The sequence below is a fragment of the Grus americana genome, chromosome 8 (assembly GCF_028858705.1).
Source record: "Grus americana isolate bGruAme1 chromosome 8, bGruAme1.mat, whole genome shotgun sequence".
In the NCBI taxonomy this organism is placed as follows: Eukaryota; Metazoa; Chordata; class Aves; order Gruiformes; family Gruidae; genus Grus; species Grus americana.
Genome location: NC_072859.1, coordinates 34,264,047 through 34,290,705, shown reverse-complemented (window position 1 = coordinate 34,290,705; position 26,659 = coordinate 34,264,047). Strand labels below are relative to the sequence as shown.

The 26,659-nt window shown below is 45.7% G+C and overlaps 1 protein-coding gene across 4 annotated transcripts in view; it reads right to left on the bottom strand.

Moving 5' to 3' along the window:
• PDE4B (phosphodiesterase 4B) overlaps positions 1 to 26,659 on the bottom strand; it is a 213,670-nt gene that overhangs the window by 88,905 nt on the left and 98,106 nt on the right. The window contains exon 1 of one of the 4 annotated variants that reach the window (XM_054834239.1): positions 3,137 to 3,873. The exons of the other annotated variants lie outside the window; for them this stretch is intronic. Within the exon in view, the coding sequence (XP_054690214.1) occupies positions 3,137 to 3,183 (47 nt within the window). The 5' untranslated portion in view covers positions 3,184 to 3,873. Of the gene's footprint in view, positions 1 to 3,136; positions 3,874 to 26,659 lie in introns of those variants that run through there. 4 annotated transcript variants of the gene reach the window in all.

The following is a 26,659-nucleotide window of genomic DNA, read 5'->3' as shown; positions in this document are numbered from 1 at the left end:
ATCCTCTCCTGAACCTGGTGAAGAGCACGGTGCTCCGAACCTAAAGGCCATCGAGGCTGGCCCCAGGCTGCAGTTTAAACGGCTTCTCTGCAATGCATCGTTAGCGTCTGGTTTTAACGACCCCTTTGCAATACGGAGCGGTGGTTTGTTCACTTGCATGCCCACCTGGCAGGGAACGATTACTTGGTTGATTTGTTTAATTTAATTAATACATTTTGGATAGTTCAGGGTAGTGAACAGTTACGCCTCCACCAATGTCTACAGCGCTTTTTTTTTTTTTAAAGTTTATTTGAAGAGTTTGCTTATGCATGATGGGACAGAGGAAAGGGAAGCTCAGAAAAGGACCAAAAATTTATTCATGAGGAACAAAATGCCTGAAGAAACGGTGCAAATGGCTATCAGTAACTAACGAACCTCATCCCCAGTGCATGCTCTGAACAAGTTACAAAGGTCGTGATTAGCAAAACTCGGTCTGAACCTGTCACTGGACCAGCACGGGGCGAGGGATATGCTTTATTTCCCCCTGTGCATGGGTTAAGTGAATTTTTAGGGGATAAGCCCTGTCCCCTCCTTTGTAAATCAATATACTGACAGGGCTGCCTTTGAGTCTTAAATTACCGGAAACTCTGCTGACGGATCAGGTCGGCTCCGACGGCCCCACTTGTCTCCAGGACCCATCTCTGACAACCCTCCCTCTCCGGACTACGGTGCCGTTGAGCGTTTATTGCAGTTCTACGCTTCCTAGAGCTCAAATTACTTCTGTTGCTCTCGCAACTACAGAAATGTATTTCTCCCCCCTCAAATGAAACGTGCATTTCCGTGACGCCCCGTGCCCTGCACAGGCTTTAGCACTGTCCGTAACTAATGCACGCCGTCTCCCCTCTTCCTGGCATTTGTAATCCTGGCAAATCGATTAACGCTTCCCACCCCCTTTCCTCCCGATCCAATGTTCCTCCATCTTAGCTGAGTAGGGTTTCTCCTCAAGAGGAACTTGCTAAATCAAGCCGACAACTCTCCCTGCCAAAACATCAAGGGGAAGCCATGGTAATAATTCCACGACAGGTCTAATACGGGCTCTGCTAACGCGCAGCAACGCCTGCCGCTGCGTCAGGCGCAGCCACATGATTCCTCACTTATCTCCGTCCTTCAGATCTGGCACGTCGCTGAGCGCTGGCAGCAAAGGCGCATCTGCCTTCCCCAGCCCGATCTGCCGGCGCCGGACCGCATCCCCCACGGCCGGGTGCCTTCGGAGCTTGCTCACGCACAAAAACCAATTTTGCAGGGGCAATGTTTTACAGATTTTGACACTCCCCTGGCCGCTGCTTGTCGAGGTTCTGCTAGGATCTTCAACACGCACGCCTGGATGTCACATCCAAACTCTCCTCTACCACTGCAGACGACCGGGCACGTACGGAGAAAGGAACGCTGAAGTATTTTGGTACAAAGATGATGAATGCTTGATGAAACTACAATCGTCCGTCTGAGACCTCGATTGCATGGTCCTTATTTCTCTGCAAGCGTTACATCTGCTTGGGAGTGAATACACGAGTCGAAGAGAGCGAGCGCGTACATCGCCAGCACGCCCACCCGAGGTCCCACGTGCCGGACCTCTTTGGCCACCAGCACCCTGTGCCCTCCCGAGCACGTGCGAAGGGGCGAGGTGACACGTGCCACCAGGTCTGTCCCGCAGGAGGGATGGGGGTCTCTGGGCAGCACCGTGCCACCCGCCGTGGTGGCAGCAGGAGGGAGACCGACCTCGCCGTCCATCCCAACCCACAGCGCAGCGGAGAAAGAGCAATCTTTCCCATCTCAGCTATGAACTGATTCATCAACGCCTCGGTGAGCGCAGAAGACGCAGCCCTAATGCTTACGCAACGTACTGACAGATGCCGTTGGGTTTTTTACTTAAGAAAACCTCACGCTGACGTGAACGGGTCCTTGGGAAGCGAGGACACACGGCACCTCGCATGGAGAACTCAAGCAACCGGTGGGACCCTCTGTCCTTCCCCTTCTTGCTGCCTCCTTGTTTATAGGGGCCCGTTTCTTCCTCTCTTAACGTTTGCTTTAACCAGAGGTCTTCCGATAATATAATAGTGTGCTTTCCCTTTTCTCTAAATATTTACCTTTCCATTCCCCTGTCCCTGAAACACCACACACGGCTCTTCTTGGTGAGCAATCTCTGTGCTCTGGAGAGGGAAAGATAACTGCGGATCCTTACAGCACCCTTTAAAGACTCAGAGCCTCGATAGTTTTATCAATACACACGAATACTGAGCTATAGGTTCATCTCAGAGCCTAACGCAGAAGGAGCCACCATTAAACGATGATAAGCAATAATAAGTTCACATAGAATAAATTCTATGTAAGACCAGAATATATATGTGTAGAGGTAGGACTACGGAATACAGTATTCGAATGTCTAGAATATCAAATTCTCTCTGCATGCTATACTCTTACAAGATGCTGTATAGACTACATAGAATCCACATAAGAACACATATCATGCTATCCAATGACCTCATACCTTAACTCCAAGAGCGGAGCTTTACCTATAGGAAGGCACGCGGTTTCGGTGCAGTCTATCAAACGCGACCCGCGTACGCGCTGTGGGACGTGCCTCTGCGGTCCCCCTCCATCTCCCTCTGCCCTGACACGGTGATGATGCCGGACGAGAGCAGAGGCGGCGGCGGCAGCTCCATCTGCTTATTAAAATGCAACAGTAGTTGACAACAGACGCGAGAAGGTACAGAGGTAACACCACGAAATCGCCCAAGTGAAAAGACGTTTTAGTGACTCATTACTTTTTTAAATGAAAATTTATGTTCAGGCACACCGTATAAAAAAAAAAAAAATTAAGCACAATGCAAAATTTTCCACCCTTTTCATACACACGCCCCCCCCCCCCAATTACCAGGCTTCATGAGGGTGCGTTGTGAGATCAAAATCTGATCAGGAAAGAGAGAGGAAAAGAAAACATTCAGCAAGCACCGTGACAATTCTACAGCGTGAGGAACACGTATATCCTTATCAGTGCTTCTGTTTAGCAGCTGCTTTTTGCAAATGTAAAACCGTGCACTTCCAAGCTCCTTTGCCCACCAGAACTGCTCTGATCCGCACAAAACCAAGTAATACTTACCAAATCCAGGAATGACGGCGATTAGGTAAAAAATTAATATTTAACATCTTCCAAAATGATACTTCTCTTCTACTCGTCCGAAACTATTCAGTACGTTTTCCACTTATTCCAAACTTCTGTCTTTCTGAAGTTGTATCAGTGGCACGTAGACGTTTCCAGGAGTTTTTATTCTTTCTGATTACATGTCAGCTCCCATTGCAGGGTGGATGGCACTTTATATACGAATGCAAATGACTCGGCAATCAAAATGTGAGGGTGCATGTGGAACAGCCTCTATGGACTCCCATATTTCTTCATTTATATCAGAAGAAAAAAAAAATAAAATAAATAATCTATTTCTGGCAAAGCCCTGACTGCAGTTTCCTGCTCTCATTTGTATAATCCCTTCCAGTGATCCTGAGACAGGGGGGGAAAAAAAAGAAAGCCTTTTCCAAACTGGAGAAACATCCCCATTTTCCTGTTTATCCTTTCCAGGTCATATCCCTCGTTCATTCGCCACCTTCACAGATGAATCAAAGTTTTCTGATGCTGCAGAAACTCCGCTGCCAGGTCTCTCCCGCACCGTGGATGCGAGGGATGAGGATCCCGGGGTGACAGGGGTGCAGGCAGCTACGGAGGGGGGACACCCAGGTCCCTGTCCAGGTTCGGGGTTACGGGCAGGGGGAGCACGTCTCTACAGCAAACAGCCCGGCTTACCCATCCCACCAAACCAGAGGAACCAGCAAAGCTGTCGGAGGGTTGCAGGCCCCCTGCAAGGGGTCATTCTGCACAACCAGGGGTGTGCTCTGCGTTACTCCCGTCACTCGGGGACGGGTCTGGGTTTCTGGACGGGATCCCTAGCTGCCTCTCCAGCTCTCCCTCCGCCTGGCTGGAGAGGTGCTCTGCCTGCGGGAAAATCCTCCGAGCAGGTACGAAGCTGCAAGCGAGAGCAGATTCGCGTGTCTCTGCATAAAACGGAATTTTACAAGATTTACATCTAAATCCCGCCGCTAAACATCAAACCCAGCACAGCTCCCTGGTGCATCGAGACGTCAGGGGGTGGGTGGTGGGAAGACAGCCGCCACGGAGCCGCGTGGGGAGCAGCTCCCGAAATCAGGGCTTTCCGCGGCAGCGCAGCCCGGGGTTTGGCTGCCAGCCCCCCGCCACGCACCCGCTCCGGGGCTGCCGCCGGCGCTCGGCGAGGCTGCACCTCCGCCAGAGTCGGTGCTGGGGCCGCAGAGCTGGGGAGGGGATCTGGGGAAAAAGGGAGGGCTAAACACGGGAGAATTTAAGGCACTTCCAGCAGCAACAGCGCGAGGGTTTGGGAATGCTGAACGGGGATCTGCCCACGCGTCCCTGCCCAGGCAGCACCTCCGTCCGCCCCAACGCGGGGGCGAGGAAGGGGGTTACGCCAGGTGATGTATAAACGGGCTTTACGTTTCATCAGAGGCCTGAGTGATGCAAAATGTTCCCGTCCCCAAAGCAGGACGAGGGGGCAGCGTGGGAGCCCAGCACCCCGGGGCACTGAGCAGGCGATCGCACGCCACGGCTCGAGGGGTCTCATCCCCACACCGAGACCCGAAACCTGCTGGGCCACCCTGCCCGTGCACGGTAGGTCCAAACTGGAAAGGTTTATTCATTAGGGTCTCAAATCCAATTTCAAAATACACAGGCGGGGGCAGACGGGAAATGTCATTACGTACTAAGTCACAACTCCACAGTTTGCACTGACACCATCAAAGCCAAGAAAAAAACCCAGACTGGAAGAACTACGTGCCTCTCTTCTGTAACTGTCGGATGAAACATTAAACCTTATTTTATCCTATTGACAATAAGAAGCATTTTCTAAAAACATAGGTACAATTTAAAAGTATAATAAAAAGTGTGCCTGTAAAGATGGAGGATGAGTAATCAATATGCAAACAGTTTGCACCTTGCATTTGTTTTCTTGCATCTCCACTTTTGCCAGTAAGTTTTGAAAGGAGCCGGTTTCACACGCAGTGGTGAATAATTTTGCTTTCAAATCTGTATAGACCACAGACTTACACATCTTACCTATGAAAAAAGCCCACAAACATATACGGATGGAGACAAATATACAGTTACACAGACGACCCACGCACGCCTTCGACCCCAGCCTGCAGATCATACTACCGGTACAACGGGTAGTTGTACAAGTGGCCATTTTTACACACAGCCAGCAGAGACGTCAATTCTGCTCTTACTGGCTTCAAAACGGGAATTTACATTTTCAAAGGTGATGTTTATTATGCTGGAAATGCACGTTGCTCTGGACATAGTTCAAAACTCGGCTCAGAGGATATTTCGGGCGTTTCTTAATGATGCGGGAATTTCGAGATGAGCGTGCCCTCCGTTTCCTTGGTGAACTCAAGCCCAGCATCACAGGCTTCTTCCGTCCACGCTTGGTCCCTACAGCCAGGCTAGCAAAACCCAGCATCGCGAGCCCACTGGTACACCTCCTGTGGTTTTCATAGATGAAAAACACTGTGCATGAGAGTTAAATTAAGGAACTCCACCCGTGGGGCAGGCTGAAATTTAATTTGCTATGAAATAAGAGAAATTCGGCTCACATAATGAGCTTAACCCAAGCCTCCGGACCTTTCCCAATGGAGATGCCGACACTGTGGGTTTGGGGAGCAACAAACCACTGTCACCCCCCAAAATCTCCCACCCGTCACTCCGCTGGCTTCGCATCCCATCCGCACCCAACGAGCCGAAAAGTCTCAGGATTTCACGTGACTCAAGGAAATTAATTTCCAGCGTCCTCCTCTAGCCCTGCGTGATTCTGCCCTATTAACCTTCCCCCAGCTCTCAGGCTGGGACAGGAAAACGTCCCCAGGTTTGAAAGGGCTGTGCCCTCCGCCCCCAGGGCTGGCACAAAACACCAGCGCGTCCCTCTCCAACGGCAAGTCTGCCACGTTGGCCTTCAACATTATTCTTGGTGAAAAAGACAAAATTAATTCACCGCTAATTTGGTAACAGACGTTTTTGTGCGCTGTTGCTTCTCTTCTATCCTACCACACTGAGGTTCTGCGTTGTCTCTCCCCGCTCCCATTTGTACGGTATCTCCCTTCTCGTTCCAAACCTTTCCCTTCATCGAGCATCCTGAACTTGATGTGGATAATTGCAGGGAACATGGCATTAATCAAACGGTGGCTGGGTGGGAAGGATAATAAGTCATTCTCCTGGTTTTTTTCTCCTATAGCTTCTTAGACAGTTGAATAATTATCCTCCACTAAAGACCCAAATGAAAGACTAGCAATTGCGGTATCAACATGACATGAACGAATGTAACTCTCAGGGCTATGAGCAGAACCCACGTCCACCTCACTTCTGGGTCTAAGCACCGCTGAGTGCCCAGCCTCCCAATCCTACACACTTCCAAAAATGATCAAATCGTTCATTTTGACCTTTATCCATTGGGTGCCACATCTACATACTTAATGTGTTTATTAATTAGAGGATAAAATGGCTTCGCAAGCCCTGCTACTGATGAGTCCTAGTCCCATCGGTCCATCCTGGCAGCCCCAATACCGACGCTCCACCGGGGAAACATCAAATGTTTTGTGAAAAATTGCACGGGCTTCTTCAAAACCATTTGCTAGAAAACCAGCACGTAACATTTTTTCCCCGTCTTTCAGAGAAGTTACACAACGCAGCTATTGCGCAGCTGGCCCGTCATCCTGCTGCCTTGAAACACTCCAGGCCCTTCGGCACTTCGTTACCTTTATTCCCTCAATCAACAGCAGGTTGCTGCGAAGGCTCAGGAACGTTCTCTGTCCTCGAAAAGCACAGTCACAGCGGCCTGAAAAAAATCAGCTGATATTTTGGGTATCTTGAGACAAAGCAGAAGCGCAGCACCTTTGGAAAAATGTGCACGTTTGATGCTCTCTCTTTCCAGATTAAAGGGCACGTGCTAACGCGAGAGCTCATTGGGGTTCTCACCCCAGATAAATAAATAAACGAACTACTGAACATGTCTAGAGTTGTTAATAGTGGAATGATCAGGGTAACACGCAAACATCCGAGCTTCTAATCGAAAAGCATGAAACCCGCTCAGAAACGAACTTCTGCTCCAACGCTGCTCCCCGGTATTTTATTAGCTGTTTTGCAGAGCGGTATCGACCCTTTCGCAAATGTTTATATTGTTGGGTTTGTTTTTTTTCTTTTTTGTCACACGCCGCTGCCACAGGCTGCTTTGCGAAGTACAAAGCTATCTATTGATTTGGAAAGGATGCGATTGCTTGTGCACCAAACCAACCGCTCAGCCACGCAGAAGCTTTTCATTCATTCTTGCTTTCTGGCCAGGCTGATTCATAAGGATGAAACACTGATTTGCAATTCTAATTTCTGTTTTTTCTTTAAAATGGTCCTCTGGCCAAGGACTGACCCAAGAGCTGCAGGAAGGTAATACCTAGATGAGGTAATACCTCAATAACCCTTACATTAAATACTGAATAACACTGAATAATAAAATACTGAAAAATATGCTTATTTAAGAAATGCAAGCATCGAACATATACCCACTCAAAATAATTAGCTCATCAAACATAATTTTCAGATAATCTATTTTTCTTGAATTTTGGAATTCTATTCGCCAAATAATAAGCCATACCCGCTGTAAGCTGACTTGAAACCCGCAGGTAATTTGGCGTGCCAGGAAATCACCGGCTCCAAAACCCGACCTGGATCTCTCGCAGACTCTTCTGCAAAACACATTTGCCAAAGACCTCGCAGGAACACAAGTCTGAGCTAAGCCGCGTGTTGGACTGCAGAAAGCAGCAGGCGTAATTACAGGTAACGTGTTCATTAGGGACAGGCTCACGGAAATCTCTTGCCACTGCAGATGATTGTTTAACTGTCAACTCCGGTGCCCGGGGCTGGTTGTTCCCCTGCTCCGCGGCTGGTGCAGTCACTTACACCTCTGCGCCGGGGGTTTAAGAGGTGCTGACCACGAAGGATGGGCGCCCTCTCATCGTCTTACGCTCGCGTTGAAGTCACTCCGCAGAGCTCCGGGTGAATACAGGCGGGAGGTGCCACAAGCACCTTCTGTTTTCCAAAAGCGGTATCACTAAAAGTCATTTGGCAGCAGGAAACTTCAGCTTCTGGAGCGGTGCTGTCAATAAACCCTGAATCTCTCCTCCACAAATGCAAAACCAAAGTGCCCCCCAGGACGATTCATCCTTTCAAAACGGATACATCACCTCCCTCTTTCTCACCAACGCCTTCCCTCCCCTCTTCCCGTAAAAACCCCTGTCTTTTCAGACGGGTAACATTCAAGCCAAGTGACTTAACGTGGAGGAGGAGGGGTTTCAGAGCAAACCCTTCACACAAAGGGGGCTAAATCCGAGAGACGGTGTTTGCCTTCAGACCAGAAACAGCCTGTTTCCCCAGGAGAAGCCCCCAGCCCCCTCTGCCCGCTGCCGCTGGCCACCGCACAGGGCGAAGCGTGCCCGGGCACAGAGCGACGTGCGGAGCATCACCTCCTGCGCTGCAGAGTCTGCATCGACGTGCCGGACCCGGCTCTTACATCGTACCGCAGCCCAGAAAAGCAGCGCTTACAGAAAAAAACCATGCAAGATGCCTTTGAGCTGAGCGACTGGTGTGGCGTTAAAGCAAGGAGCAGGCTGTACGGGATGGGGCAGGGACAGGAACAAATGACAGCTCCCGTCAAAGCAAGAGCCGGGCTCAGACGCGCTCGGCTGCCGTCGCGCTATCGAGGGTGTTTGGGATAACTTCACGTGGAAGCCAGCGCTCCCAGATTCATCCCGGAGAACGGTCCCTCGCCCTGCCTCGCCTTCCCGGCAGGTTTAAGATGATACGGGAGGCAGAAAGCAAAGAGGAGCGGCCGGGGGAAGACGTCAGAGCAGGCGAGCCACCGACGATGCGCCAGGCTGCTGCGGGCAAGGGGGAGAGAGTCAGAAAGAGCCCGCACAAGAAACAGAGGAAACTAAAAGAAGAAAAAAAACCAAAACGAAAACAAAAAAATCAGCTCGCTGATACTCGATCCGCCCTGCAACTTCCCAGCGAACGTTTCTGAAAAGCTTCCAACAGAAAATAATATAATGAATCAACAACGGCAGCTGGTTTGTGAATACCGAGTGCCACGTTCTTCATAACCATCTCCAAGGGGTCTCAGTACTGACTTAGCTTGCAATTAATTAGTGGGGGAGTTTTTATCTATTTTATGTCAACAGCATATATGATGACATCCTTAGAATGCACATTTTTGGGGAGAGCACACCAAAATCTCAAAGCTGGGAATGTGCCGTATACAGAAGGAGTACGTGCACTGAGCAGGTTTCCATCTGGATTACATTTTGATCTACAATTTTATTGCATCTTTAGGGAGCTTTAATTTTATGTCCCACTTTGGCTACTTCCAACCTCTGAAGCTTTCGCAAACCAATTTGTGGAAGAGATGCTGCAGGGGATGCGAGCTCCCACCGCAGCATGCGAGGTGACTAAACCGAACCCAAGCATCATTTCTCTGATGGAAACAGAAACTACCACAAATTTTTCAAAATGAGCTCTACGCGTAAGATGAAATTTATTTGCTCTCGATGGTCCGCTTCTTTGGAGACGCGGTTGCTGTATCACCTCGGTTAGGGGAGAAACACTGATGGCTGCTTTCCGGATGAAATGAAATGAAGTAAAAGAGAAAAAGTGCTGTAATCCCTTGCCCATCCGAATACCATCACCTGTAAGCAGACTAATAATTAGAGATGAGGCAGCTCAGAGTAGTTAGGCGGTAACGTATCAAGCATCATGAGGCTTCCCAAGCTTTCCGAGCCCTGACTCTGGGTCCCCCCTCCATCGGCGGAGCCATCTGGAAAAGCAGATGCCGAACGAACGCCCGACGCCGGCGCGCTCTTCCAGCTTCCCACTCCCTGCTGCAGGCCAGGAAGAAAATCCGAGCCCCACACCAGGCTGGCCGTCTCCTGGATGAGTAACAAACCCCAGGAACACAGCCCTGGGCTCTGACGTGGCCCTGGCGTTTGCAGACTCGAGCATCTAAAGCTGGACTCAAATTTAGGTACCTACGTAAAGGACCGGATTTCTAGACGTGATAAAGCACGAGGACCGGGGTGGCAGGCGTGAAGGCGCTCAGCAGCAACGAGCTTTGCTGGCTTCTACAATACCTCATCTACAGCACTGATTTATACGCGAAAAAAATAATTGCCTCTTTAACGTAGGTCACAATATTGTGACTTATAACCCTCAACACTTTCTTTTTTTCTTTTTTGTGTGTCTTCAACCCTTTAAGCTGTAGTTTTCGAGAGCATTAGCTTTCATATCTCCTTGACTGAAGAAGGGGTATTTTTACACGATGGCATTTTGTGTTAAAACAAGCAGATGACAATTTCGGAGCGCAGTACTTAAGGAGCTATTTCCTGACAGGAGCCGAGGGAAAGCAGCAGTTTCCTCAGGCACTCAGATTGCTCCTTTCTGCTCTCCCGTAACGTTAACTCCCGTCGTGCTCTCAATTTCCTTTGAGTACAAATCCATCTGCATGAAAATATTTTAAAATATTTTCTATTGCATCTGATTTCGTGACATGGGAGAAGCCCCAGAACAGCCAGGAAAATTTAATCACGTTCTCCACACGCTTCCTCAGTTGCAAGCAAATATTTTAACATCCACCACTGGCCATGGCCACGGTCATCCCAAGTGAACCCCATGAGGAGAAGCTTCCAAATCTTTGCAAATTTACCACGAATTTGGACACGAAATGGCCACCACCAGCTCCTGAGAGGCGGCTGATCCCAGCACAGCCCGTCACCCCGTCCCCATCCCGCATCCTTACCGCAGCCAGACGGGAAGTGAGAACACACGTACCGCGTGCCTTGCCGAAAGCGTCCTTCGGCGCAGGGCAGAGAGAAGGCTCTTACCTACGAGTCTAGGAACAAGGCGCTTCATCTACCTTTAACGAATATTGCAGTCCCTGATTTTCACTCTAAAGAAGACCACGCAAGATCTTGGACCCTGAAAAGTAGGGGACCTTCAGCTTCTCAGACCCCTTCGGAAAACTGAAAAGGCTAAGACAGTATCGCAAAACTTACCAATGCTAAGATTTTAATACATCATTTCCTTGGCATACTGAAACTTCCCTCTCAATGATATATTTCTGTAACAAAGAAGTAGCTTATATTGACAATAGTTATTTTTTCATATTGAAATCACTCTCATTTTAACATCCAGCAGCAGAATAACATGCATGTCTCTATGCATTCCTCCAAGCCAGAAGATTTTGGCGTGCTAAAACTGTGAAAAATCCGAACAATAATAATTTTTAAATAATTTGAAAACAGTGAATGTGCCGTCATTATCCCAGAACGTTTCCCAGAGTTAGCTATACGAAGTAAGTCATGCTTTGTCACTAAACGCCCGTCACGGAGCGCAGCACGCTGTGAAATACGTACAGCACATGGCCATAATTTGCTCTGAACCAGGTCCAAGGCGGGTGAGCTCCAGGGTGGCTTGGACGTGCTGTGGGTACTTCTACCTCCTCTCTGTGCTCCTGGCGCTGCTGGTATCTGGTTTTAATTCGCCTTCACTCGGGGGCATGAAAGAAGTGGCGGTGGTTGGTTGAGTGCGGGACGTTTTCTCGTTTTTTGCTACGCTGGCTGAGCTGTAGTCTCTGTTTCCGTACGACTGCAAAGCCCAAAGCACGGGGAGCACAGGGAACCCCACGCAAATCCTTCAGCGGCCAAGCAAGGTGAAACCGAGAGAATATTAACCAACGCTTAACAAACAGGTTAGCAAACATAAAGAAGCATCCGTGGAAGTTATATCAAGGAGATAATGGCCTCACAGCCATAACATTTACTGGTTTTACACAATCCTCATTCTTTACAAACTCTTGTGCTGTCCTGCGGCCTTTAAACTAAGGCGCGTATGAGCTAGACGGGTATTTAAACATCCAGCCCAACACTTTCCGTTGGGATCACCCTGCAAAGGGATCTCAAACGCAGTGCAGCAGCAACGCAGGTGAGCTGAAATGGGACTGAATAAAAATGACGTGTTCTTCGCAAACCTGCTCTCCTCACGTATTAGCAACACATCTTGCCACTTACGTGACTAACTACTAGATTTTATCCTCACCAAATACACAGAACCATTATTCTCAAGGTACATACATCAGGAATCCACCTCCCTCATCTTCCCATCTTTCCCAGGTGGGAAATCAGCTTTGAAAAAAAAAAAAACAAAACAGTGGGCATAAAGAAACACGGAGGGAAAGGACTTCTTAAAGCCATTATGTTTTTTTTTTATTTTCTAAGTTTATTGTCCAGGTTGAACCTAATTAGAGAACGGGTACACCCAGATAGAATTTGAGGGAATATCTATTTTTGTTCCAGGCAGAGCACTTTCAAAGACAGCATCATTAGGATCGGCTTCACGTGAGCTCGTGTACCCATCTGTCACCAAAGGGCTTTATACCACGTAGCAGTACAGAAAGCGTTTGCCCAGATAACGCCCCTTTTCCTGCCATTATTACCAGCGGAGGGGGGGAAAGCACCTAATTCCCAGCGAAGGGCACCCTCGGGCGATGCCGGTGTGTCTTACAGCACCCACAGACCTCTCCCGCCGTCGCTGGAAGCGCTGCTTCTCCCAGGGGATTTAACAACCCCCCCAAGCGTCTCTCAGCTACGTGAAATTTCCCAGTTTCGCCAGCAAAGACTTCGCTGGAAACCGGAGATTTCGCTTTTCAAGAGCGCGAGGTCTGGCAGAGCCCCACAGAAAACACGCATCTGTTTTACTGAAGTTTGGCATGACGGCAACCTTTTGAAAGAGAAATGGCATCGCACATAATTTAACACGTACATATGAATTTCAAATAGATAAATCTGATTAATCTACCTTCACTGTGCAGTTCAACACTGTAGGTAGAAACGCAGAGTTTCTACAGACACCAGGGCTAAAATGAGGTTTCTCAGTCCTGTCCAGCTCAGGACTCGGTAAGAAGGACAGACTTGTTCTGCACAAAGTCTCTCGGCAGAGGTGACCTCAGAAGAGCCTTTCCCACCAACCTCAATGATTTTTTCTATGGACCGCTCTTGTCCGGCTTTCTGGATGACCTATGGTAGATGATGAAAAAATACTATTCCCAGAAGAGATTTCATGAGGAAGTTCAAGTCCTTTGAGAGACTTACTCATGCATCTCAGAATAGTCCACGTCGCAGCCCGGCATCGTGAGTGTATATATTTAACTGTTATACCTTATCACTTACGTTCCCTACCCTCTAAATATCACTATCTCAGGAACGGGGAGAAGGCACGCGCTTCCTAAATGTTTCCAACTTTGCAGGGAAAAAACCCAACCCACGCACATAAAAAAACTTAACTTTGGCATCTGGACTCTTTCCAATTTGTTTACCCTCTTTTATTGTTCCCATTTTCCCGACAAAACCAAATTTCAGAGAAAAGGGCAAGAAATCGAGAAGCATTTCCCCTCTGCACTCCTCAGCCCAAAGCACGTCGCATCTGCAAAAGGTTTTGTAGACCTGACAGTGGCGATACATAAACCCGACAAAAATATGTCTACCCATATTATGGTGACTTTCTTTAACATGGAAAATAAAAGCTACACGTAAAAGTAGAGCTGGAATATAAAACAGCGGGTGTATTATTTTAACCGTCAAGGATGCTCCTATAGCACCGCATGTTCTTTCAAGAGCACTTACGACACCTGAACAGAAGAAACCCTGCTGAGCCGGGGTGACAAAGCCTGAGACGCCAGAATTAGGATGCTGACACTACACCGCTTTTTTCACGCACCCAAATAGCGATTTGAGAAATACAGTCCCTGCTTCAGGAAAACACGAATCCAGATGTTTTTAGAAAAAGGCTCCGCACAGGCCACCGTTACCTCCCGACACTTTTCTCTCCCGGGAGCCTGGTTATGGCATTTTCTTACAGGAAACATTTGATGCGAGGCAAGTGCAGTGCATTTGTTTCCTTGGAAACAAACTCTATCAACCTCCGTCGCACACGATCTCAAGCAAAAGAAAACTCTGTAATTAGGCCCAAGGTCTAGCTATTTTGAGCCAGCAAGATGTTAAATCGTGACTATTTTATTAGCAATAGAACACAATGAAAACGCACTTATTTCAATTATTGGAGTTGTAAGTCTTCATATCAACCAAAACAATAAACCCATTGGATTATGCTGAGAAGTACAGTTGCTGGCCCATTTAAAGGAATTTGGTAGATTTGGATTTAGCTACACCGTGCACCAGGATTAAAAGAAAATCTTTAAGTGACAAACAAACCTGAAACAATCAAGAGGTAGCATTTATTCATTTAGGAGACGTTCAAACCTTGAATAACCATCACCGCGCTGCTGCTAGCGCCTGTCGTAAACCACACTTGGCCACAAAGGCTGAAGCACTATTGAGTACCACCACCTGCGTGTACCTTGTCAGTACTTTACTCCAGTTCTAGCACAAAGCGCTATCGTTAGCACCGACTTTTAGCCAAATACCGCTTGCTCCGCAATAAACTACTGTATAAAACTCAACGTAACATTGCTTGATTGATCGGCTTGGCTACAGAGTTTTTGTAGTCAGGAGTAAGATCCTTTCTCACAACCCAGGAAGATGATGGACCACCGGAGATTTGCTTGTACAAGTGTCGGCAAGAGCTGGCATGGTTGCTTGAGCCGGTGGGATCAAGAAAAATGCGTATCCCGGTCTTCACAACACCCACTTTCCAAATCTTTACATTCATAAATATACAGAAATGGCCTCAAATTGCACCAGGGGAGGTTTAGATTGGATGTTAGGAAAAATTTCTTCACCGAAAGGGTTATCAATCATTGGAAGTGGTGGAGTCACCATCCCTGGCGTATTTAAAAGACGTGTAGATGTGGCGCTTGGGGACATGGTTTAGTGGTGGACTTGGCAGTGTTAGGTTAACGGTCGGACTCGATGATCTTAAAGGTCTTTTCCAACCCGAACGATTCTATTTTATGATATAACTGACCAGGAGTCAGAATACAGAACGGTCCAAAGAGTTCTGGATGCTCACCTTCCCCAGTGGAGGGTGGCCCTGCCCATGGCAGGGGGTTGGAACTGGATGGGCTGTGAGGTCCCTTCCAACCCAAACCAGTTTGGGATTCCATGAAAAGAATTGTGTTAACTTCTACTGTGAAATTGATATTTTTCCCTAAAGAATTAAGAATTGTAGAATTATTTATTCCATAAATCTGTAGGTTTATATCATTCTCTAACTCTATTGTTAATTTTTAGACTTTTAGAAATTATAGGGTATTTTTGCTATACAATGAAGAAATTATAATGTGTCAAAACATTATTTTTATTTCTATTAAATTCTACTTCTAGGCTACTTAGGGGAATGGATCATGACAAACAAGATTTACAAAATTATAACTTCATGTTTCATACAGCAAAACCGAACCTGGGAGTGAAACTGTTTCACAGCCCTTAACTTGTATTTGCCATTCTCTGGAGAGTCTCTCACTTGCTTCTGATAGGTTTTCCTTTTCCTTGTATAAATGTTTTAAAATGAGAAAGATTTATTCTCTGACCATCACGTCTTTGCGATTAAACATTACACTGCACGTTTTTTTTTCCACAATAAATAGAGTGATTTTCAATAAAAGGAAGCGTCATGACACTTGTAGTTGAATCAGTTGAACAGAGGTAAATCACAGGGAAGGGAATGTGAATGCTTTTATGGATAAAGATTATTGTGCTTAGTGTTGGAGATGTGCTTAAGTTTCTTGCTGAAACAGAGTTTTAATCTCTACATAACCAAAGCACTGCCCTGAGAAGAATCACAACTTCTGAGAAGAATCAGTACAGAGACAAATCTCGAATCACCACCCGAGAACGTAAAGCTCTATACTGAAATACTGTATTTTTGTATGTGTATAGATTATACTTGAAAAGGAAATTAATGTGCTGTAACTGGACCGTATGGCCTTAAATGATTCGCGCAAAATCAGAAGCTGATAGTCCGTTAAGACTGGAGGGGGCAACCTATGGTAGGGTCGTTTGCAGGGGAAGTAGTGGGGGGGAAAGTAGAATATTTAGTAATGGGAGGCAGGGAAGGCAAGAGGAGAAAAAGCGACTTCGGGCTAAATTTCACTTCATGTTATCACACACAAATAGATGTGTGTATGTAGATACTGCTGCTGAGTCAGCAAGGTAAGACTGTCATGTTTTGGATTGAGGAGGGATGTGTGTTTTCACAGATGACCCCCACATATCGTCACAAACAGCAGGAAATCTGATATTTCTATTAACCAGCAATTAGCTCTGTCCTATATTTAGGACAATAATTAAACAGCCTTTGGGGAGGAAACATCATTGTGGAGAAAAGAAGACAATGAACACCCTACTGAAGATCCTACTGTAGTCTGCTTGGAAAAGTCATGGAGTCTACTGCTTCTGGAAGTCAGAAACTGCTTCAGATGACTAAAACTACCATAACGTACAACAGGTTAACACAGAGAGCCTGGAAAGAAATCTACTCACCCTTCTGATGGGGAGCAGGGAGGACATCTTCTCTTACTTCTACAGAAGCTCGTCCTATTAAAGACCAGGATTTAGGGTGACACTGACATTACAAATGTAATAGGTAGGGCCAGGCTGAGCAAGGTTTCCTACCTTGTGGACAGAAGTCACTCCCTGCAAGATAAGCATTACTTGCTTTTCTATTTAAGTTGATTTGAGAAGAATATATCCTCTCCCTTCTTCAGTCAGTTGTGCTTTGGGCCTCCCTTCAAAGGAAAGAGCTGAAGGACTCCAACAGAGACTACAGGCAGCCTTACAGCTTCCGCATCGTTGGTGCTCTATTATTCATACAGCGATTGAAGAATAGTGTATCATTGCAGAACTGTTACCCGTGTTTTCATGACCGACAGCAAATAGACAACCCTGAATTGCCACTAAGCTAAGCAGATTTAGCACAGTCTGCAATCATCGTCAACAGGCATCGATGAAACGTCCTTCTCCGTTCATGTTACAATCCTCTTCTACATACAGTGTGTCGGGATCTCACTGCTTGAAGCAAGAAGTGGTAGTTAACGGAAAAGTGATGACCTTTTCAAATGTCAAGGTGTGAGTGGTTGGGTGTTACCAAGCCCCACGCTTCCAACCGCAGGAAGGCTGGCCAGCTGAAATACAAATTACTGCTGCAGTATGCAATGTATTGCTACTTTTCCCCAAAGATCAGGTTAGATATTAAATTCGCTCTCTATTCTGAAAGCAACTGACACAACAGCAGAAAATTCAGAGATGGATCTAGTCCCCTAAATGAGGCAATTCACAGCTGATAAATGATACTTCTCTGTCTGCCAAGGAAACGCTTCCTGAGCAGTGTAGCTCAACCCCTACTGTTCAGAGAGAAAAGATCCTCTTCCTTAGAGCTGCGTTGGACCCTAATAGCATGCCTCCGTCTCTTCAGCTCCTCCTAAACAGCGGCTGTATGCAGCTCTACGTACTGCAAAGAGACATCCTACCTGCTGAGACAGAAAATCACCCCAGTTGTCACAGAAAATACATATACCGGGAAGCAGCTGGGGTGAAAACTATCCTGGTTTGAATGATGGGAAGCTGAGCTGCTTAATGTTTTTCATTCTTCCAGTCTCTAGGGTATATCCGATTCTGCTCTGCGACAGATGACTTTTAACATTGTGGATGACAAAGAAGGTAGGTCATGGTGTATGTCAGATGAAGTCATCAATATGCATAAATGTAGTGGACGGCAATACGGACCGCGGAATCATCCCTCATTGGGAGCACAAGCTACAGGACCAACCTGCGTCAAGAAGATTAGGCATCTACAGTTGCCTCTGTCCTCGCGTCACATTGCATATGAATACTGGCCAATTTTTCTGTGGTGAATCGAAAGCTCCTCCAAAATCTCAAACGTGAACATCTGAAAACCTATGAGGCTTCACAACTCAAAAGAGCATTTCCAGTGGTGAGCAGTCTCAGTTGCAAGATGTATTTTTTCCTGAACTTCCATTCCAAGAATGGAAACTTGGACTGAATCTGATTTTTCTCTAAGTCCCCCATGTGAGAAGCACATCTGGAAGACATTAGCCTCCTATGTTGGTGTGTTTAGACATGGACAAAATGGTTTCTAGGCCAGTGAATATTGGTGGGGTTTTTTTTAATTTGGAGAGCAACTGGAAAGTGTTATGTCTGATATCACATAAAAATTCTATCTAGTTACTAGAATCAGAAAGAAAAAAGTTGAATGTCATTTCTGCTAAAGAAAACAGTAACACATAGATTAATGGTTGTCTAATTGTACATGACAGTAATTCTACCGAGGGGGCTTCGAGTGACTTTAACAAGGCTGAGTGGGCTATTAATCTCACAGTCGCCCCTCCATGAGATTTCAGCTTCACATGAATAATTCAGTTTGTTTTTAAAAAAACAGCTTAATATGTATTTTATTCCAAATTTTTCATTATGAATTTTCTCCTCCCTGCGCTCACTGCTTTCAAAAACGAAGAGTAATTTATTGTGCTCTCAGCTATATTCTGCTCATGGTGCACCAATTTTTAACTCTTTCTTTATCTGAGGGCAGCCAGTACATCTAATTGCCTTTGACTTCAATGAGATCTTGTTAGAATATCCAGAAATCTGTCCCAGAAAGACTAAAAAAATTAGAGACTGATCTATCAGCAATAGTTGGGAGATCTTGCTGAAGGTAACCACGATGATAAACTCATATTTTGCTAACAAATGATTAAACATAACTGGTTACACGTCTCCAGCACACCAATCAGCAGAGGTAGGGCACACTGGAGCAATGATAATACTTGTTAACAAAAATCCAGTTCTACTTTTGAAAATTTAACTCAACAAGCCCAGCTTCACCACCACTCACATGAAATAGATCTTTCCATGCGCTACACACACTAATCGTTTTAAAGCCCCGTTTTTGCTAATTGTCCTGGTAGCTCATTATGAAGTTCATTATGAATTTCACAAAGCTAAAAATTTAGCATACGTAGAATGCCGTAGTGATTTAATATGGAAATGCAATATGAATATTAAAAATATGAGTAAGAACAGATCCTAAAAAGGATGTAAATTCAGGCAAATCAAGAAAATGATCCACACAAATCTGCCAATTTGCAATTTCTCTTTCACCAGGATGGTTATTCACGTGCTTAATATTCCATTTTTGCATCCATCCAAGAGTCCCGTCTTACCACCGCACCTAGTTCCCACCCCAACCTGTTGGGATCCCCAAATTAGGCTTCTCCAATCTGGCAGCCCCTCACGGGAAAGTTTAGCACACGAATCCCATGGAATTTGGCAGCTACCCACGCCCGGGACAGAGATGCATTTTCCTGGCAGGGAATCCCAAGCCTGGAGCTGGAGACCCACTGGTCAGACCAGTATGCCCAAACTGTCCCTTGGGAAAGAGTTCCACAGAGAGCTGGAGGCAGCAAGATGCACTTTCCTCATGGACGACCTGCACGCATCTCCCCGAACACGTGGGGGAACCAAGGCACGGAGATCAACTTGCCCGAGTCACGACGCCAGTGATGGCAGGCTTCGAAACAGGGATCAGCTCACTGCATCCTAATCAGATAATCCTGGAAAACTAGAAAGGCAATTTGCTATAGCTACGCTTTAACAATACTAAAAGGTATTTTAAGTTACATCTTGAAACAAAATCTTTAGTCAAACAAATGCAATAATAAACTGTAACCTTTTCTATTTTTTGTTTGTGACAATTCACTGGCATTAACAGCCATTATTTCAAACATGAGTAATATAAAAATATGAAAATCACATACTAGGAAAGCATCAAAATGACAGCAGCAGCAAATACATAACTTTAAAATTAGACTCTACTCTTTTATGATGAAGTAGAGCTCTTTTCCATTGCAGCAAAGTAATATGTAAACTAATAATTTAATGTGAACTGGAAGGTGCGTGATAAAACAAGAATTACACAACATTTTCATACTTACAATAAACTTTACACGTTCCATGCAAGCACAGATTTAATAGACAGAACATCTGGAACCGCACAGGGATGCGAGTTGATGTAAGGTGTGGAACGGGTTTATGGGAATAAAAATCAACTATCCTAATGTGTGCTGCATATAAAATTTACTGAATATCTATGACTGAACACAGCCAGAACTTCTGGCAATCCTGTTTAATAACAGCTAAGTAATATATGAGACTTCAGAGGATGTTGGTAGTAGTGAAGACAGATGAAAACTGAAGGTGGCCAACCTCTGTTTGGCCTTGGCCAGAGGTCAGAGATTAGAGTCGTGATATTCAGAAATGCAAAAAATATTTTTGTAAATGACCGGAGTTTGCCTTTTTCTCTCCCTGCCAAGCCCCGCAGCCGGCGGCCGGACCTGAGCTCCGTTTAGATGCTTGAGGAGCAATCCAGCTGCAGCAACCCAGAGCACAGCCCGAGCCACCGATGCCCTATTGCTTTGCAAGCACAAATTAAAAAAAAAAAAAATCCAAAGTAACTTAATTCCTGTAGGGTTCAATGATGAAGCTAGTCACATAAGACCAATTTTTAAAAAGCCCCTGCCCCGAAGCTGTCCTGCGTATGATCGATCCGCTCCTGGCAGGCAGTCCTAAAACCTGATCCCCAGAGGCTGACCAGATGCAAACTGAAACAAAAATTTTTGGGGTGGTTCCTCCTGCCCTCTCCCACATCTTTATTTTAAATTTTTGCAGCACAAATCTACAAATACTTATACAGGAGGGGAAAAATCTGTTGAATAGTTTACCTTATACTAACAAATTATTTCCAAATCAGCACCTAATGAGAGTTACGAAATGAAAAACTAAAGACTTTATCAGTGTATAGTGAAAACAGGCAATCCAGTGATTTTCTGGAAAACCATAAATGTATCCTACTTTAGTGGATATAACATTAATTTCCAGCATCCTCTTGCATATTAAAATAATATCCATCAACATCCTTAAACCTTCCCAAATGTCCCTGCTGCTCTTGAGCTCGTGGCACTGCATTATTATTCTGAGCAAGATACTTAGAAAAAATCAGAGTTCTGTTACGGTCCATATTTATTTTTCATGAGCATTCACAGATCATATAAGAAGAAACAGTGGACTTGACTTGAGCAAGGATTCAGTACATCGAGCCAATTCAAAAGGGAATCAAAATAAAGCTTAAAGACCTCTCAAACAATTTTTTCTGGCTTTGACTGCTGTATTTGATGCCAAATCAGTAAATTCGGAGGTCGGAACACTATGGGATTTTACAAAGGAAGGGTTTTCTCTGCAGAACCACATACTTTTCATCTCTGTTACTGCAACAAAAATAAAGCAGTAGAAAACATCGTTAAGGATCATAAGGCCAGACTGGTGCCTAGACTTCCCCAGGTCAAGAAAAAAATCAAACTTTTATTTATATATTCCACTGCTCTTCAGAAAGAAAGAAGGATCAATGGCCTTAGAAGTTTTCATTTTAAATATAGTAGTCCTGCTAGCAATGTTAAGCAACGTCCGGTGGCGGTTTGGCAAAAGAGAAACAGCGCTGGTCTTCAACTTGGTCTTTGACAGAGATAAAGCGAAGGAAGCTTTTGGGAAGAGCATGGGGGCAATAAGCACTTGTCCCAGATATGCAGCTCAAAGGGAATACCAGCAGCGCTTGGGAGAAGCAACAGGCCAAGCAGTTGTTGGAAAATCTCTGCCTCCCAATTGCCAGGAGAAGGACCAGCCCATTTTTCCAAGAAGAGAGGTTCAAATCCGAAGAACCGCAAATCTTTAAACCCTCCGAAGCAGCAGTGAGCAATAATGCTGGACACAGGCAATGTGGAGGGGAGATGCAGTTCTGCAGATGCGCCAGAAATAGTTAAATCTTTGAGAGAAAAAGCTGCGGGCAAGCGCCAGGTGAATACCTGCAGCCTTCTCCCGTGTGATGCATACCTCCGAGCACTTCATTTGCTTGGCGAAAGGTATCTGAAATTACCGGCCCCAAGCCCCCAAAGAGGAGGATGCCGACACGATGGGCGCTGCGTGAGGAGGGAGGAGTTGCTGAGGAAATCCAGCCTGCCAATGAAGTCAACATCCCCTTTCAAATGAAGTTTTATTCTATTAATGAATGCAATTTAAAACAGATTCATAATTATTCATCATTATGGCCCAGCGCTAGTCCCATTGAATTTTGTACATTTGATAGCACTCGTCGTTGGCAAGATGATCAGCTCGTGCGTCCATCGCAACCCCTGAAGTTAAGTCCATCTTACAAAACCATGCCATAAAATCTTTCCATCTTTGTTTACAGCCTCTAAAGTTTTAAAAAAGTGACTGGTACAATCCAAGGAGTAGAAACAGTGGCTGAAAACGAGCCATTTGCACCCCATCAGTCAAGGAACACACAGTCTAAACATTTTAAATACAGCGCTCACCGAGAAACCCACAGTGACATCTGCGTGGGCGCTTTAATACACTTGGTAAATAAAACGCGTTCAAAAGATCTCTCCAAATGTCTACAACGGAGACTGCTGAACGGGGAGCTTGCTGACGGGAAGCGGCTTCTGAGATTCGGTGGGATTCCACCAGGAAACCATAAAACCTGTGTTACAGTGCCTACCCCCGCAGCTACCTGCGGAGACAGAGCTCTCGGATAAAAATACACTGCTGAGCAGCGGCGGTGGCTAGATTTACCCAGGAGTCTCCAGTGAAAATCTGAATTGGGTTTTTTGCTTGGTGGTTTGTTTTTTTTTTTTTAATCCTTCAGAGCTGATGCCTCTTTTCCCCTCATTCAAATCCAAAGAAATGCAAAACAAAATAAGCAACTGGCATGAATTGGAATTAATACTACGGTGATAAAACCACAAGAAACTCAACTGCCAACGTGAGGGCTCCAGCCTCACGTCAAGGAGCTTCCAGAAGAGATGGCGGAATACGCCTTCATTTTTGTAATTACTTTTTCATGAAACTACTGCATTGTCCGTGGCATTGCATTATACAATACGGATAAAAATCATAGTTTTCAATACAATCAAGATACAGTCATGAATCTTTCCGCTGGTCCAAAGCTCAATACGCACAACATTCAGATACCAAAACTTGAATTAAAAAACCCCATGAAGACAAAAAAGAAACTTCACTTCTGGCAGCTTACTGTTAAACGCAATTCAGTAAGGCAGAAATGCAATCTGTATGATACTGGGGATGAAACATTTGAAAAACTGTAACTCTACTAAATTTTACTTGATATATAAAGGAAATATAAGACCTAAGGAGAGAGGAAGACGACAAGTCCTTGGTCTGATCTCGGGCTGAGTGTACTCATCACGGGACTGGGGCACTTTACAGAACTTTTCCGTACAGCCGTGGCAACGACTCCAGCTACAGCAGACTCTTGCATTTCCTCTGTCTCCGGCCGTACAGTCAACAGGTACAACTGGTTCCTCCTTCGCTAGGTCTGCACATTTTATTCCCAGCTGCTGAAGTCTCCTCCGGGCTGCACCCGGGCAGGAAGGCACTGGCTGGAAGCGAGCTAGCGCTGCTCGAACCACACGCTGCAGAAGCACGAAGCCTAGCAGAAACCAGAGATGCCCGGTCCCGTTAGCACCTGCAGCACAAGCAGTACCTAAACTGCCTTTAAATCCGCCCGGCTCAGGTATGTCAACGTGGGTGCAGTCACAAAACCGTCCACTTCAGGTGCCAAAACAGGGAGGGCAGGGTGCAGTTTCAGCCCTCTCCCTCCTGCTGCTGGCTGAGCATTTCACTTTGCTGAGCTGCACACAAATAGGTATTCTTGTTTGGTTTGCAAGTTAATTTTCTACCGGATGGGCTGTGGTGTGGCCGACCACGGGGCGGCACTGGGAACACGTGATGGTCTGGCACCGGCGAGGACTCAGCCTGGCTTACCACGAGCACGAACCTGCGCGATTGCCTACATCTGTGAAAGGAGAGTCGATAAACTCCGTTCCTCGCGTTATTCCAAAAGGAACAACACCCGTGGCGGACTTGTGACACTTTGAGAGCTTAAAACATTCTCATGCCAGCCCTTCTTCTGGGGGAAGAGGTGCAAACTAAGTCCCTTGCTAGACCGAAACGACTCCGTCCACTGCCGTAGCTGTAACATTTATCAAAATGAGGGACTGCTTTTTCAAATAGCAAGGTGAGGGCATACTTCTATAGCAATACCCTCGCATTTTTTGTACACAGCAGTATTTGACAGCAGCCATTTAATATCCCCTCTAGGATTTTATTTTTCCACTTGACTGCAAATTTTCAAAAACGAGAACTAAATGTATTCAGGGTTTTTTTTTCCCCAAATACATGATAATGCTTATGCTGAAAAACTCTCAGTTCTTATATTTCCTTTTTAAACCGTGCATAACAGGCAATGCAGCTATGGAATCGTGTCTTTTTCCTTTGAGATGGCTTCCAAAATTTTATATTAAGAGTCCAAATCCAGCAAGATTTGGCAATGTGTAAGCATGGCAAGGCCAATGACGGTAGTTCTGGACATAAGCATCTATAACGCTGGCCTTCTAGAGAACACCAGATTACTTAGGTCTGCACAGGGAAGGCAGGTAATGCTCCGGGGGGAGCGAAGAAGAGCATTTTGCTCCCTCTGCAGTACAGATGTCAATAGTGCAATTGCGCTCAGGACCGTGGCATTTGTAGGAGCTGGTAAGCGTGCCCTGCTGGGAGCCAACGGATGACACCTGGAGCCAGGGAGAAATTCTCCTACCAGCTCAACCGGCAAGGAGTGTCATGGAGAAGAGAGTTAAATTCTTCTGTACAGTGACCAACCAGAGGATCCTCCAGAAGTTACACGGACAAGCGCTCTGCACCTGCAGAGAGGACGCTGATGACATCTTTAGTGTCGTCGTCTTTCTTCCTGGAGCAAAATATCGCCCCTGCCCTTTACAGCAAGTTTTAAGTTTGTTGTAGGGCGCTGGAAAATGCAGTGGTGGTGCGTGGGCACGTTTGGATTGTCTCTGTAGAGGACTAAATGTGATGACTCAAGTGCTCTCTTGTAGCTGCCCTGCCGATCAAGACTACATTAGCAAGGCTCCTCGGCTAGGATGGGACTCGAGCTCTGCTCTTTCCTACTGCCGTTAATGCAGGAAGGAAAACTGCCTGCCTTCAGAGAGGAGGACATGATGCAGCTCCAGCCCCAGGTCACCGACGGATGCAGGAAGAACACCGAGTCACTCACCGACCTGGTTGCCACACACGCGAATTGAGAGGAAGAGCTGCCATCAGCTAAACACAATGTCACCTCTGAATTAAAAGTTGTTGGGCAAACTACAGGCTCGGAACCATTAAAATGCTGTTGCCATGAGCTACAGAAGTTATTTTCACATAGGCTGCAGCCCAGGTGGCAGAAGGAAGGCTTTAAAAAAGATATTAATTTCTAGGAACCAACATATAAAATTTATTTATATCCCCTTAGTAGAGGCAAATCTAATACAAAAGTTAAAAGACAGTGGAAGACATTCTGATACCCTCGCTGGCAACTCAGATAACAGCATTAGGTTTCAAGCAAAACAAAATGTTTCATTTTTTTTTATTACAGTCTGATTTGCTCCGGGTTACACATTAACCTGCTGCATTTGTGAGGCAATAGCATTGTGCCGTGTGTGGGAGTCAGCAAATTAAATTGTAAAGCTTTTCTGAAAACAGTCTTCTCACACAGAACACAAAGAAATTAAAATAACATAAATGATTAAAGTGGATGAGATTTTTTTCTGTTTTTTGTCTTTTTCCAAGGAGGTATCACTTACCACCTGAACAAAGGTCTCTTTTTCTTAATTTGAAAGATCCTATAAATAATTACATATTCTTACATTAAATGGTAATTTTTATATAAAATGTAGCTTCATATGTAATAGTAGGACTATATTATTAATCTTGCTTTTTGTGCATAAATTGAAACTATCAGGATTTACTGTGCTTTGCCTCCCAGATTTAAGGTGGAAGCGAGACGGAGATGCGCTATCCTGTAGCCCAGGGATTCCCCAGGCACGGGGCTGCCAGGACACCCTGAAATACCTTGGATGGAGGAAACCCCAGGAAGCCTACCTGAACAGATTAGTATGGGAATTAATCAACTCTCTGGCTAGTTTTTACCAAGATTCACTCCTTCGTTGCCTGCTGGAGGCACTTGCACTTGACATACACCCAACTGAAATGTTTGCAACAGAGAATAACGCTGGTCACAGCTGAGATGCAGGATATTGGTGTCTAATACTTGTACATCGTTTACATCTGCTTTCTGCTTCATCATCCTACTTTCCCCTTTTCTCCTCTATTTTCTCCTCTTTTCATAGTGGTCCTGTAAGAAGATTTTTCCTAGCAGCAATATGCAGGAACTCGCAAGTGTCACAGCTGGACTTGAGTAAGAAATCGGATTGTTCCATAGATGCAAGGTATCTACATTTTTTTCCTGAGATATCTGGCCAATATGCAAGAAAGGTCTCTAATCCATCTAGACCACAGAAATCACAGGCTCACAGAACAGTTTAGGTGAGAAGGGACCTCTGGAAGAGTCTCATTCAAACCC